Genomic DNA, 13,434 nt, shown 5'->3' with positions numbered 1-13,434 from the left:
AGTGTAGGCGGGAGAGTTGTGTCCCTCAAGAGCCAATCCTGCCCTGTGCTTCTCGTCTGTGTGACTTTATTTCAGTTTCTCAGCTCTAAAGTGGTCATCACTGGGCCCATCAAAGAAAGTGAGGATCAGGTGAAAGTGAGCCGGGTAGGGCAGAGCCAAGGGGAACTTTCATAAGTACCCCTGTTCTTCCTCATTGCCCACACTCTGGTATTCTAATGAGTGATGCTGTTCTCCTGAGCACTTACCACATCTCAGCCCCATGCTCATCCCAGGACAGGCCTGGTGTAGGTGGATCCTGCCGAGTTTAGCTGCTGTCCTGGCTTAATGTGATATTCTCATGAGAGGGGCATTGTCTCCATTTGCAGATGAAGTCCAGGCTCAGAGAGAAGTGGCTGGCCCTGGTCCTTGGTTGTTGGGCTTGGTGGAGCCAGAGTTCTCAGCCCCAGGATACAGCTCCCTGCCTGGAACCCCCTTTCTCCCTGTAATGAGGAACAGTGAGTGAGAGGGTCTGCGGGGCTGTGAGCCATGTCTGCTGGGCTCTGTTAAGTCTTCCAGGAGTGCAGGTGTGGGTCAGGACTTTACGGCCAGTCCCTAGGCTGCCCTTGCTCTGGCTTTTGGGCCTCCCTTGTCCCTGTGTCACTGTTATTCCCCTCACCAGGATGATCGACTGGGTGTCCTGGCCCCTGGGGAAGAACATTGACAAGTGGATCATTGCCCTGCTGAAGGGCCTGGCTGCTGTTAAGAAGTTCAGCATCTTGATCGAGGTTTCGCTCGCCAAAATTGAGAAGGTTGGTGGCCCCTGTCCCAGCCTGGGCACGTGGCCTTTCCCACTGCTCTCTTCTGGGAGCAGTGCAGGTGTGGGATGCAAGGTACTGGGGTCCCAGTCAAGCTCACTGTGTGACAGGGTTATATCACTGCCCCTCTCTGGGCCTCGGATTCGAACTCCCTTACTCTGACCACTCATTCCACTGTGTGTCTGCTCACCTAACTCTGGCTGCCCGTTTCACCATCTGTTGCTCCATCCAGCTCCGGCGCACATCTGTGATCTTGTTCCCACGGTTGGCCAGCTGTTTCCACTCTACTGTGTCTCAGGTTCTCTTCCAGGGCCCACTGTGGTCACACTTGGCACTGGGTCGCTCAGGGCTGGGGACCCCCTGACATGACCTCTTTTTCAGGTCTTCTCTAAGCTGCTGTACCCCATCGTGCGGGGAGCTGCCCTATCTGTCCTTAAGTACATGCTCCTGACTTTCCAGCACTCCCATGAGGCCTTCCACCTGGTAAGAGCCCTGCCGCGCTCTCTGGCCAGTGACCTAAGGTGGATTTCTGCTGGGTGTTGGGGAGTTGGGGCTGTTGAAGCAAACCTCTGGATCTTAGCACAGGAGGCTCAAGGCCCCAGAGGACATGTGACTCCCATGTGCACACTGTAGAATGACAGAGCCTGGGTTGGTGACACAGCTACAGTTCTTCAGGGTCAGGCGTGTGTCAGGCGTGTGTCAGGCGTTAGGACTAGTGACTAGTGACTAGCGACTAGTGACTAGTGCTATGAACAGTGCAAACACTCACCTAGCTCCCAGATTGGCCTGCCTTCTTTAGATAAAGAATTGCAGTGGGGAGATGGTGAGCAAGTCACTGATCCCAGATAGGTGGATAGTGAAGGTTTCAGCCAAGTTGGTCCGACTTCCACATCACTGTCTCTCTCTCTGTTGCCACCAGCACTCATTGGTCAGGCCTGAGGCTCAGGCTCCTCCTCTACAAGGCTGAAGCCCACGTGGTGGAGCTTTAATTTTCATGGCCCCTGGACAAGACAGCAACTTTGCCCTTTCTAGTTTGTTGCAATGAGAAAAGATCAGAAGCTGGGATGGGGACCAAGTGTCTCTGTGATGACCTTAATCTGGAATGGGGTAAAGCCCAGGGCTGGTAGGAGGGGAAGAGATGAGCTGAGGCTTGTCTAGAGCCTGCCGTATATAAACACAAGTTTCTTCCTCCCCCACTCATGTTCCTGTAGCCCAACCATCCATTATGATAGAGTGCCCCAAGGCAGTAGCTCTCAGCCTGTGTGTCTCGACCCCCTTTGAGGGGGATTGTACACCCCATTTACAGAGGTCACCCAAGACCGTTGTGAAACACAAGATACCTAAGACCATTGTAAAAACACAAGATATTTACATTACAATTCATAACAGCAAAACTAAAGTTGTGACATAGCAAGGAAAATAATTTTGTGGTTGGGGGTCACCACATCACCAGTGACCCTTGTATTAAAGGGTCTCAGCGTTAGGTATGTACAAGGCCCTGTGTTCTGTCTCCAGCATTACCAGCCTCTCCCCCGAGTTATGAAACGGGGAGTGTTCATGGTGCTGGGCTCAGGAAGGTGATTGGTAAGGCCTGAGTGTCTGCTGTTAGGTAGAGAAGCCCATTGGTTGCTCAGGCTTTTGGGTCTCAAGGCAGGCTGCTGAAGCTGAACAGCTGGCCTTCCCTTAGCCATAAGGGAGGAATTATCTATTTTGCCTTGCAGATAAAGAAATTGAGGCAGGGAATCATAGGTCATAATCCTGTAAGGAAAATTGCTTCTTGTGGCACTCAGCTCCACCGAGTAGAGGGGACACTGGCCACATGGGTGTACCTTCAGTCCTCGGAGGCCCCCACTTTCAGCCCCAAGCTTCAGATAGGTAGTCTGACACTTTGTAACTAGCCCACCTTTCCTCTTACAGCTTCTCCCTCACATTCCCGCCATGGTGGCCTCTCTGGTCAAGGAGGACTCGAACTCTGGGACCAGCTGCCTGGAGCAGCTGGCAGAGCTGGTGCACTGCATGGTGTTTCGGTTCCCGGGCTTCCCAGACCTGTATGAGCCTGTCATGGAAGCCATCAAGGTGAGTGGACAGCCTCTTTGGCACAGGTGCCAGTTTGAGCCTTCTTTGAGGTGGTACCATGGCTTGGTAGCTGCCTCCATCACCTGGAGCTGAGCCGTTTCCTGTCTCCTCACTGGAGCCTTTGTATGCATCAGTTGCTGGAGGTCACCATGGTCCCCACCAGGGTCCTCTTTTCTTAAGTGTACTACAGGGCCCATGGAAACCCCTTCCTCCACCTGACCCACAGGTTCCTTTTATTTGAATTTTCCTGTTTTTTAGTTAGCATATGGGGTAATGGGTCACAGGGCCTCCTTAATGTTCAGTAAGGTCTCTATGCTCCCAGGGACTGCCTCGAGTGAGCCTGCTTCCCTGCTCTCAGTGTCCCCTCACCTCCTTCCCCAGCAGGGTCTCTCGGTGGCTTCTGCAGCACCAGCACTCTGTCACATGTTGACACCGTGTGTCCTGAGCAGTCCAGAACACGAGCGACGTCTGGCTCATAGGACTAGGCTGGTGTCCTGATCTCAGCAGAGCAGAAGTTGGGATGTGGGGATGCAGGCACAAAGCAAACCAAGCTGCCTTCCTGGAGGAGCCTTTGGGGTGACAGATCTGTTTATGGGAAGTGATCTAAGGCCCACTGATACTGAGGAGGATCCGTGGAGGGGTGCAGGGTACCCTTCAGAGCCTCTGACTGAGGTTCACCCCACAGCATGGCAGACCTGGTCCCCAGCATGTCTCTACAAAATATCTGGGCTTGTGTGTTGAGACATAGCAGACATCTTTTAAAAAGGATTTACTTTTAAATTTGTGTGTGTGTGTGTGTGTCTGTCTGTCTTTCTGTTTGTCTGTCTGCATACATATATGAAGAGGCTGGAAGAGGGCATCAGATCATCTGGAGCTGGGGTTACAGTGGTTGTGAGCTACCTGCTTGGCATTGCAGGAACTGAACTCACCCTTGAGCTAGTTAAGGGCTAGGGCTCTTAACTGGTGAGTCATCTCTCCAGCACCATAGCAGGCATCGTTTAAAGTATAGAGCTGATTTTGCAAGAGAGTGATGAGGGACCTCCAGGGATCCCCAAAGGAAGAAAGACACAAGTTCCCAAATAGGGAGGGGCAGGTAGGTTAGGGGGGGTCAGGAACATGGCCAAGCTCAAATACAGATAGGCTTGAACTGGTGTTGGCAAGCCATGATTAATCGTCACTATGGAGTGGTACTATGAAGCCCCGGGAAAGCCAACAAAAAGGCTTCTCTGTTAATAAAAAGTATGGTCTAGAAAAAGTATACATGGGGGCCAAAGTAGAAACTGGGAAGTTTTCTCTAGCTTGATGTAGACTTTAGAAACTTGTAACCACCAGCTGGTTTAGAGGTTGAAAATTAGACCACTTGGTAATGGGACATTGCTCTCCAGTGTAGGCGTGCTTATAAACTTTAATATCCTAGGGTTGTCTGGTAGACACAAAACAAGCCATAAAGATAAGCTTGTATTGCAGATGAGTAATCTAGAAATTTCTCTTGTACAAATTCCTTCCCAGGAGAGATAAAAGCTGTACCTGCTCCTTCTCCAAAGGTCCCAGTGACAAACTCAGATACCAGAGTTCACTCTGGGAACCATCGTGTTTTTAGGCTTCTTTATAGAGCATAGGAGATCAGCTACTTACAGGATGTGGGTATGCCTCCCCCAGTAAGCCGCACCTGGAAAGCCTTGACCAAGTAGGGATGAGGGCTTCCCTGTGGCCACATAGGTAGAGCTCCTCCCTAATGTATATACTGTAGCCCCTTCTCAAAGCCATATGCAATTAAGGTAGAGGTTTGTATAGCAGGTGGTAAGAACTTTAGAGTGGTAAGGAACTTTCTGGAAAGCCTGATAGAGAACAGGAGTTTGACCTTGTCTGGCAGGAGGAGAATACGTCACATGATGCAAGGGATTAGTGGTAATATCTCTGGGGTGTCCAGGGGACATCAGAAAGACCTTGAATCCAGGCGGAGTTGGTCTGCTTTGTTCAGTAGATCTGAGTTGCCTAGGCTGGCCTTGAACTTGCAGACTTCTTTAGCAACTACCTGCATGGCTGGGAGGACAGGCAGATTTTCTTTTCATCTATGAGAGATGACTGACATGTAATAAATGATCCTGGGAAGGGAGCCAGCAGGAACATTAAAGCAGTGTGGTTAAGGCTTCTTCAGTAGCCAGAGAGTGTGTGGGGAGTCGGGGCTCAAAGCACTAAGCTGGTGTGATGCCTTTGACTAGTCTAGGATTTTGTGCTCAGGAGCTGGAAGGATGCTGTGCTGGCTAGTTTTATGTCAGCTTGACACAAGCCAGAGTCATCAGACAGGAGAGAGCCTCAATTGAGAGAATGTCTTCAGAGGATCTGGCTGTAGGCAAACCTGTAGGGTAGTATCTTAATTAGTGACTGATCGGGGAGAGCCCAGTCCATTGTGGGTGGTGCCACTCTTGGGCTGGTGCTCCTGGCTTCTAAGAAAGCAGGTTGAGCAAGGCATGGGAGCAGGCCAGTAAGCAGCCTCCCTCCATGGCCTGAGCATCAGCTCCTGCATCAGGTTCCTGCCCTGACTTCCTTCAGTGATGGACTGTGATGTGTGATCGACTATGATATATGGAAGTGGAAGCCAAATATGCCCTTTCCTCCCCAACTTGCTTTGGTGTTTCATCACAGCAATGATAACCCTAACTAGGACAGAAACTGGTGCCAGGATTGTGGCGTATTGCTGTGACAGATCTAACCATGTTGGTTTTTCTTGGGAGGATTGTGGAACTTTTGGAACTTTGGGCAAGAAAAGCCATTGAGAGTTGAGGGCTCAGCGAGTTCTTCTGTGAAAGCGTGGATGAAAAGAGCGCTGAGAGAAACGCAGACAGTGGGCTTGGCTTGTGGCGTTCCAGGGGGAAGGCTGAGTGACGAAGGGAGGCTTAAGGAAGGCTAGTCAGGGCCACTGAGTATTAACTGTTTGGAATCAAGATTCTATTGAATCTTATTCTATAAGTCAAATTACCAGTGACTAAGAAGAGCCCAGAATTATTGAGGTGAACTCTCCTGGGAAGTGTTTCCTCAGGGTCAATACAGAAACCGTGTTCCAGAAGCAGCCATGGTTGTACCCTGTGCTGGCAGCTGAGCTTGGTGTAGTGTAAGAGTCACTGGTTTTGAAGGCATGAAGGGGTCATGGAGAGCAGCTGAGGCTTGGCACTGTGAGGCCAGGAAAGGCCATTGGTGAAGGGACAGCCTCAGAAGCAGTTGAAGGACCGAAGGGGCCACACAGAGGTGAGGCTGGGCACCGGGAAGAGAGCACAGGAGACACAGTGGGTGAGAGTGCAGCTCAGTGGAGTGGAGACCTGAGCATTTTGGAGAGGTCCATCTCTTGGGATGACCATCAGGAAGAGCTCAATGGACTGTGGCCAGTTGGAGCCTGACGACAAGCTGAGTGTGCTATAGAGGCAAAAGCTGATGCAGAGACCATGGACAGTTGCTGCTTAGAGGGCAGAACCAGAGATTTTGATCTGAGCCCCTTGGAGAGGATCCAGATCAGGAGTGATCCCGGATAATGGACGTTGAGTCGTTTCCCAGTTGGAGTTTGGTTTTGATTTGGTTTGATTGTGAGTGTGACCTGGCTCTTTCCTCTTGAGATAAGAAAAGTATTTAAGTTATTTTGATTTTATAGGAACCTAAAGCTGAGAGAAAAAGACACTGAAGTTTTAAAGTGTTTGAATTTGTAAGACTGTGGAATCTTTATGTTTGATAATCTATTTTGATGTTAATATTCATGTGTAGCCTTGGGAATGCACAAGAAAGGAAAGGCTGTGGCTTAGTGTGACATGTTTGTGTATAAGCTGACAAGGGCCCAGTTGTGCTGGATGGGTTTATGTTAACTTGATTCATGCTAGAGTCATCGGACAAGAGGAAGCTTGAATTGAGAACATGTCTCCAGGAGATCTGGTTGTAGGCAAGCCTGCGGAACATTTTCTTAGTGATTGATGGAGGAGGGCCCAGCCATTGTATGTGGGGACACCCTTGGACTGGTGGTCCTGGGGTCTATAGAGAGTAGGCAGAACAAGCCGGAGGAGCAAGCCAGGAAGCAGCATCTCCAGTGTCTGCATCAGCTTTTGCCTTCAGACTCCTGCCCTGCTTGAGTTCCTGTCCCAACTTCCTTCAATGATGGACTCCAATGTGGAAGTGTAAGCCAAATGAACCCTTTCCTTCCCCAGGCTGCTTTTGGTCAAGATGTTTCATCACAGCAATGGTACCCTAACTAGGACAGATGACTTGAGTTAGAGGGACTGTCGGTACCGACTTGACATCCACTCTTTAGTAGAGCCGTGTCGTTAGGTGTTTGTCTCTGATATCATTAAAACTGGTGTCACTATTCAGTGTGACAAAAAAGAGCCAGGGAGAAGGCATGCTGAGCCCTGAGTCAGTGACAGACGACTGACCACACCTCAGTGCCCTCAGACCCTCCTGACACTGTGGTGGGAGTGGTCCCAGGGGATGTCTGATTTATTGGAAAGCTGGCTTTGCAGTCTCAAGCTGGGAGGGACAGTGGAGTCAGAACAAACAGCGGAGATGCCAGACCAGCTGTTGAAGGAAAGATTGTCTTCTCTTGGCAGCTGAAGAAACTGAGGCTCAGGGAGGTTGACAGACTGAGACAGACAGGCCTACTAACTCTCACCTACTATGGTGAGGTGAGAGTTAGGGCAGGAACTGAAGTCTCACCACCATCAGATCTGGCTGCTAGCTAGCCCAGGACAGACATGTTTGTCACTTACTGTTTGTGTGACTACACAGTTCTTTGCTCTGTCTGAATCCTAGTTTTTCCATCTCTGAGATGGGGATTGTGCTACTTCAGACATGGCACCTGTGAGATCGCATAGAAGGACCACATGTGAGAATGAGACCTTGGAGTGAGTTGTAAGCAGCGGCCGTGCAAACACCTTTTCTGCACTCTTCTGGACTCTTCTGAGTGCTTGGGAGGGAGTGGAGGAGTGGGTTCTAGTCCAGGAGGGCTTCCTGGAAGAAAGTGGTGGCTTTAGAGCCGACACTGTTGTCTGCTATCCCCTCAGGACCTCCACATTCCCAATGAGGACCGAATCAAGCAGCTGCTGGGGCAGGATGCCTGGACCTCACAGAAGAGTGAACTGGCTGGCTTCTATCCCCGGCTCATGGCCAAGTCAGACACGGGCAAGATTGGCTTAATTAACTTGGGCAACACATGCTACGTGAACAGTGTCCTTCAGGCCTTATTCATGGCTTCTGAGTAGGTGCTGTTCTGTTCTTCCTCCTCTCTCTCTCTTGTCTCTCTACCTGTGTTCCTGCTTTCCCTAGTTTTTGAGTCAGCTTCTTACGCTGTAGCTTAGGCAAGCTTTGAACCTAGTGCTGGCATCATGGTATAGCCATACCTCTTCAGTTAAGCAGGCAGAGTGCCTGTCACCTGTGCTTCCTGCTGTGCCCATGGCTTCCTTCAACACCCCTCAGGGCTCCATCTTTGGCTCTGTAGGGAAGCACTAGTTCTGGTGTGCCTCTGGCTCTCAGTTGTCTTTAAGCTACAAACATGGGCATTGGTGTCTAAGGTGTGTTAGATTGCTGCGGTCCTCACTGCCTGATGAGGGATAAACTGTGGTGATTTCTGGACTGCTCAGACCATAATCTATAAAAAAAAAACCAACCAAAGCATTTGCCAGAGAATGCCTTGTGCTTGTGTGGTCATGTGATACTATGCTACAGGTCCCGTGTGCAGCTCATCTTTTACATTTAAGCTTGTTTGGGACCTGCCGTGGAGGCCAAGTGCTGCACGGTGGCTCTGGATGGAGCACTGTGGGGCTGAGAAGGCAGTATGCTTCAGGGACAGCGGGTCTCAGGAGGACGTCCTGACCCCACAGGGTCACCCTCATCCCTGAGGGCCAGTCTCCCTGCAGGGTCCTCTAATGTCAGGGACGTTTTTATGTGGAACCTGCCTGGATTGAGGCAAGTTTCAGGGTGGTTTGGCCAGGGCCCTGAGCAGGGGCTGTAGGGAATGGGTTGGAGGACTGAGGTTGGGAGTGGATGGGAATTCTTGGATGTAACCACACAGTGTGTGCCAGTGCCTTGGATGATGATAGCAGAAACTGGCACATCAGTGTCCTCACCTTAGAAAATTGACATGTTTGAGTCCTGGAGCCATGGGGTGTCAGAGCTGGAAGAGATAGCAAGAGTCACCTAGTTATCCTCATTTGATGTCATACCAAGACCATTACAGAGCTCAGGTCCCCAGCAATACAAGGCTAAGTTATCTGCCACCTCCTCCTCCTCAGTCTCTGGCCTCATCTGGAGCAGAAGCCAGAGGCTCTGGGTGGCCTGGTGTAGAGGAGCAGCAGCTCCCTGGAGCCTCAGCTCACCCTGGGCTCCCGTTTCGTTTGAAGCTTTCGACACTGTGTGCTCCGCTTGACTGAGAACAACTCCCAGCCCTTGATGACCAAGCTGCAGTGGCTCTTTGCCTTCCTGGAGCACAGTCAGGTGCGTGCTGGGTGCCCTGGGGCAGGCAGGAAGAGCAGGCAGTGCCAGGCCCTGCTCTGATTCTTTTCACGTTTCTAGGACCTGCCCACATCTGGCTCTGTGGAATGAGCTGCCGAGCCTCAGGCCTGCTAGCACCAGTTCACAGCCAGAGCCTCTTTGTGGGTTGTGCTGTCCCAGCCTCCCTTCAGAGTTCATCCCATGCACTAAGGGAAGGGGCAAGGTTATAGGATAGGCAGGCATGTTTGGAACAGTCTTAGACCCTCAGTGTGTTGCCTGCTGCTTGGCGTGTATGTGGCTCGATGCTCCTGACACTACCCTTTGCCTGCCTTGTCCTAGAGGCCTGCCATCTCTCCTGAGAACTTCCTCTCTGCGTCCTGGACGCCCTGGTTCAGCCCTGGCACCCAGCAAGACTGTTCAGAGTATCTGAAGTACCTGCTGGATCGGTAAGAAGGGCTGGTGGGTTAGGATGATGTGTGGGTTCTGAGAACACTCTGAGATGATAGCTTGTCCCTCTGAGCTAGCTGGGTTGGATCTTTCTGGGAATAAGGACACTTCCTTGTTCTTCTGAAAGGCAAAAAGGAAGCTGTGTGCCATTGGTCTCCAAAGACTCTAAACTACATGTGAAGCCTGGGACGGGGCTGTCAGTGTATGCATGTGTATCCACTGTGCTGCCTGAGTATGCTTATCTCGATTACACAGCCACGGGCCTGTCTTTAGGTAGACATGTACTAGGTGCGTGTGTGAACATAGACGTATGCTTTGTACAGGGATGGGAATTCTCTTTCCCGGCTCTTGTATTTAAGTACGGTGGGCAGTGTGCTGGGGGTGGGCCTGCTAGAAGGTGTATGTACCTGGTTTCCCTATTTGTTCTAGGCTTCATGAAGAAGAGAAAACTGGGATGAGGATCTGCCAGAAGCTCAAGCAGTCCAGCTTGCCATCCCCACAGGAAGAGCTCCCCAGCTCCAATGCAACGTCGGTGGAGAAGATGTTCGGAGGCAAGATTGTGACCCGGATATGCTGTCTCCACTGCCTCAATGTTTCCTCAAGGGAGGAAGCCTTCACAGACCTCTCTTTGGCCTTCCCTCCTCCTGAGAGAAGTCGCCACCGCCGCCTCGGCTCCGTGATGCTCCCCACGGAGGATGTGCGAGTCCAGGAGTTGACACTGGCTCCCAGAGCCCCCGGGGCGCAGAGGCAGAGGAAGCGCTGCATCACAGGGGACGCTCCTCGCACTGGGCTGGACAGTGAAGGTGTGGACACCATAGGCACTGGTGGACGGAGTGGGCAGGAGAAGGTGGAGAGGGAGCAGGCTGGGAAGGAGAAGGAGGTGGCAGAGGACAGGGAAGAGGAAGGAACAAGGGAAGAGGAGAAAGAAGAGGGGGAAGAGAAAGACAAAGAGAAAGAGAAGAAGGAAGATGAAAAGGAAAAGGAAGCTGAGAATGGCAAGGAGAAGGAAGGGGACAGCTTAGGACCAGGGACCCATAGGGAGGCTGCCACTCCACCCAGGGAGCAGACATGCGGCCCTGAGGGTTCCCGCTCTGTACTGGACTTGGTCAACTACTTCCTGTCCCCTGAGAGGCTGACAGCTGAGAACCGCTACTACTGTGAGTCCTGTGCCTCCCTGCAGGATGCGGAGAAGGTGGTGGAGCTGAGCCAGGGTCCACGCTACCTCATCCTCACACTACTGCGCTTCTCCTTTGACCTGCGTACCATGCGGCGGCGTAAGATCCTGGACGATGTCACCATCCCCCTTTTGCTGCGCCTGCCACTGGCTGGGGGTCAGGGCCAGGCCTATGACCTCTGTAGTGTGGTGGTGCACTCTGGAGTGTCCTCAGAGAGTGGCCACTATTACTGCTATGCTCGTGAGGGTGCTGCTCGGCCAGCTCCTGTCCTGGGATCCACAGAGAGGCCTGAGCCTGAGAACCAGTGGTACCTGTTTAATGATACCCGGGTGTCTTACTCATCCTTTGAGTCTGTCAGCAATGTCACCTCCTTCTTCCCTAAGGACACTGCCTATGTGCTCTTCTACCGCCAGAGGCCCAGGGAGGACCCTGCGGCTGAGCCCGGCTCTCCTAGAGTCCGAGCAGAGCCTACCCTCCACAAGGACCTGATGGAGGCCATTTCCAAAGACAATGTCCTCTACCTGCAGGTGAGTCATGTGCTGAGGGTCAGCAGACCCTCTGGTACCTGATGCCACTCCTGGGTAAGGAGTTTGGCTCAGCACAACCACCTACGTAGGTCAGTGATCTGTTCTCCTTTTGAGTCGGCCATTTAAATCCACCATGCACTCATCATTTAGTAGGGTATGTGTTGATGGCTTTTGGGTAAGGCACACCTCTTAACCTCAGAGGAAGGGACACTGAGTGACAGCACAGTTGATGATGTTGAGGGAGAGAGTAGTGCAGTTAATGGGCAGGGGATGCTTATGGGGCTCCCAGAGGAGCCACCTTCCTCAGTGACCTTCATGTTCCAGTGCCCTCCTTTGACACTGCCTCAGGCTCCCTTAGCAGTGTCAAGAATAGTATTAAGTATTAAAATATTCAGCCATGGGGTGTCTACACCAGAGCTTTGAGGGTCCTGCATCTAGAGATGGTGTTTCAGGTAAGGAATGTGAAGGCATTGGGATGTCAGGCCTGCTTCTACATTTTTCAGGCCACCCAGCTGAGGTATGGCTTGGTGAAGTCTGAGAGAGGCTGATCAGGGAAGAACTTGTTCATGGGCAGAAGATGGACTTCATGTTTCAAGAGAGGCAGTGAGTGATCTGGACAGTGGAAGCCAGGAAGCCTGGAGAGGTTTTCTTGCGATCCCAGGCACTTGTCAGCTGGTCACTATCTAGTATGAAAAAGTCCTTCAGAGGACTCGAGTCATCACTGGGAGGAAAGGGTAGAGTTTGAATGAGTCTCAGCGGGGCCAGGCTCTTGGGGAAATCCAGACATGTTGGCAGTGTAGTGCTGGGTAGGTAGGAGATCTAAATGCTAAGCCTACTGTCTGTCCTTTGTTTCTAGGAGCAGGAGAAGGAGGCCCGGAGCAGGGCAGCTTATATCTCTACACTCCCTGCCCCTCCACACTGGGGTAGGGGCTTCGATGAAGACAAAGATGAGGATGAAGGCTCACCAGGGGGCTGCAACCCTGCAGGTGGCAATGGTGACTTCCACAGACTGGTCTTCTAATGGGAGTTCCCACTTGTTGGGGCTATCACAGCCAACCTCAGAGTGGGCCAGGTGGAGCTCAGGGCCCAGGTAGAACACTCTGCCATCTGGGGTTTTAGGGAGCTGTGGAGGCAAGCCCAGGGTGAAGCAGGTCTTTCTGAGGGCAAGGAGGATGAAGAGGGACCATTTGGGATATCAGTCTGTAGCTTGAAGTGCACAGAGAAACTGAAACCCAAAGCTCCTTAGGCATTCATCCTCTTACGATGTTATAGACTACTGTCCCGACTAACAAGGAGCATCCACTCTGGGCTTTGCCTCCCTGCAGGGCCAATCCTGGAAAGGCCAGCCAGCTCGGGAGCCAGGGTGGTGTCAGCTTGGTGTCCTGTGTCCAGTAGCACTTCTTTCTAGATCCTTCACTCAGCTCTTTCTCAATAGGAGAAAAGTCACAGTTGAAGTCAAGCCCTTGGGACAAGAAGGGGTGGCTATGTCCCCAATGCCCACCCTCTTGTTTTTTAAGGGGGTCCTTAAAATAAGGTATATGAGTGTCTGCACCTGCTGTGTTTTACAGGCATGTGGATGGAAGGCAGCATAGCACAGGATCAGAGACAAGAATCTTACCACATGCCCCTCCCCTACCCCAAGTGACACTGTGGGAGAGCCCCTTGTCCTCCCTAGCCTGCCTCAGTGCCTGAGATGCTGCCATTGCATCCCTGTCTAGTTAAGGTCCAGAGTCCTTATTTTACTGAAGACATTAGTCTGTCAGAAAGCCATTGTCTCATCTGAGGAAGCTAGCTGGCTTGGCTCCTCTGATGGAATGTGAGGGCTGGGTAGGTATGAACTGTGTATAATGCACCTGACCTCATCGTGCCCTGAGACTACTATAGCCCCTTCTCAGTGAAGAGAAGAAACCTGTGTTCTTAAATAGGAATAAAATTCTCTTCTCTGAAGGC

The 13,434-nt window shown here is 51.6% G+C and overlaps 1 protein-coding gene across 12 annotated transcripts in view; it reads left to right on the top strand.

Annotated features, from left to right (window-relative positions):
* Usp35 (ubiquitin specific peptidase 35) overlaps positions 1–13,434 on the top strand; it is a 22,906-nt gene extending 9,472 nt beyond the window's left edge. For 2 of the 12 annotated variants that reach the window (XM_006507823.4, XM_006507826.1), the window contains 8 exons: positions 659–788; positions 1,176–1,277; positions 2,712–2,870; positions 7,910–8,103; positions 9,245–9,338; positions 9,675–9,781; positions 10,212–11,484; positions 12,341–13,434. In XM_006507823.4, the coding sequence (XP_006507886.1) occupies positions 659–788; positions 1,176–1,277; positions 2,712–2,870; positions 7,910–8,103; positions 9,245–9,338; positions 9,675–9,781; positions 10,212–11,484; positions 12,341–12,505 (2,224 nt within the window). In that variant the 3' untranslated portion in view covers positions 12,506–13,434. The other 10 variants (XR_003946477.1, XR_001785559.2, XR_001785560.2 and 7 more) reach the window with 10 other exon arrangements.

This window comes from Mus musculus, chromosome 7 (genome assembly GCF_000001635.26).
Source record: "Mus musculus strain C57BL/6J chromosome 7, GRCm38.p6 C57BL/6J".
Classification (NCBI taxonomy): Eukaryota; Metazoa; Chordata; class Mammalia; order Rodentia; family Muridae; genus Mus; species Mus musculus.
This window is presented reverse-complemented; position numbering and strand designations above follow the sequence as displayed.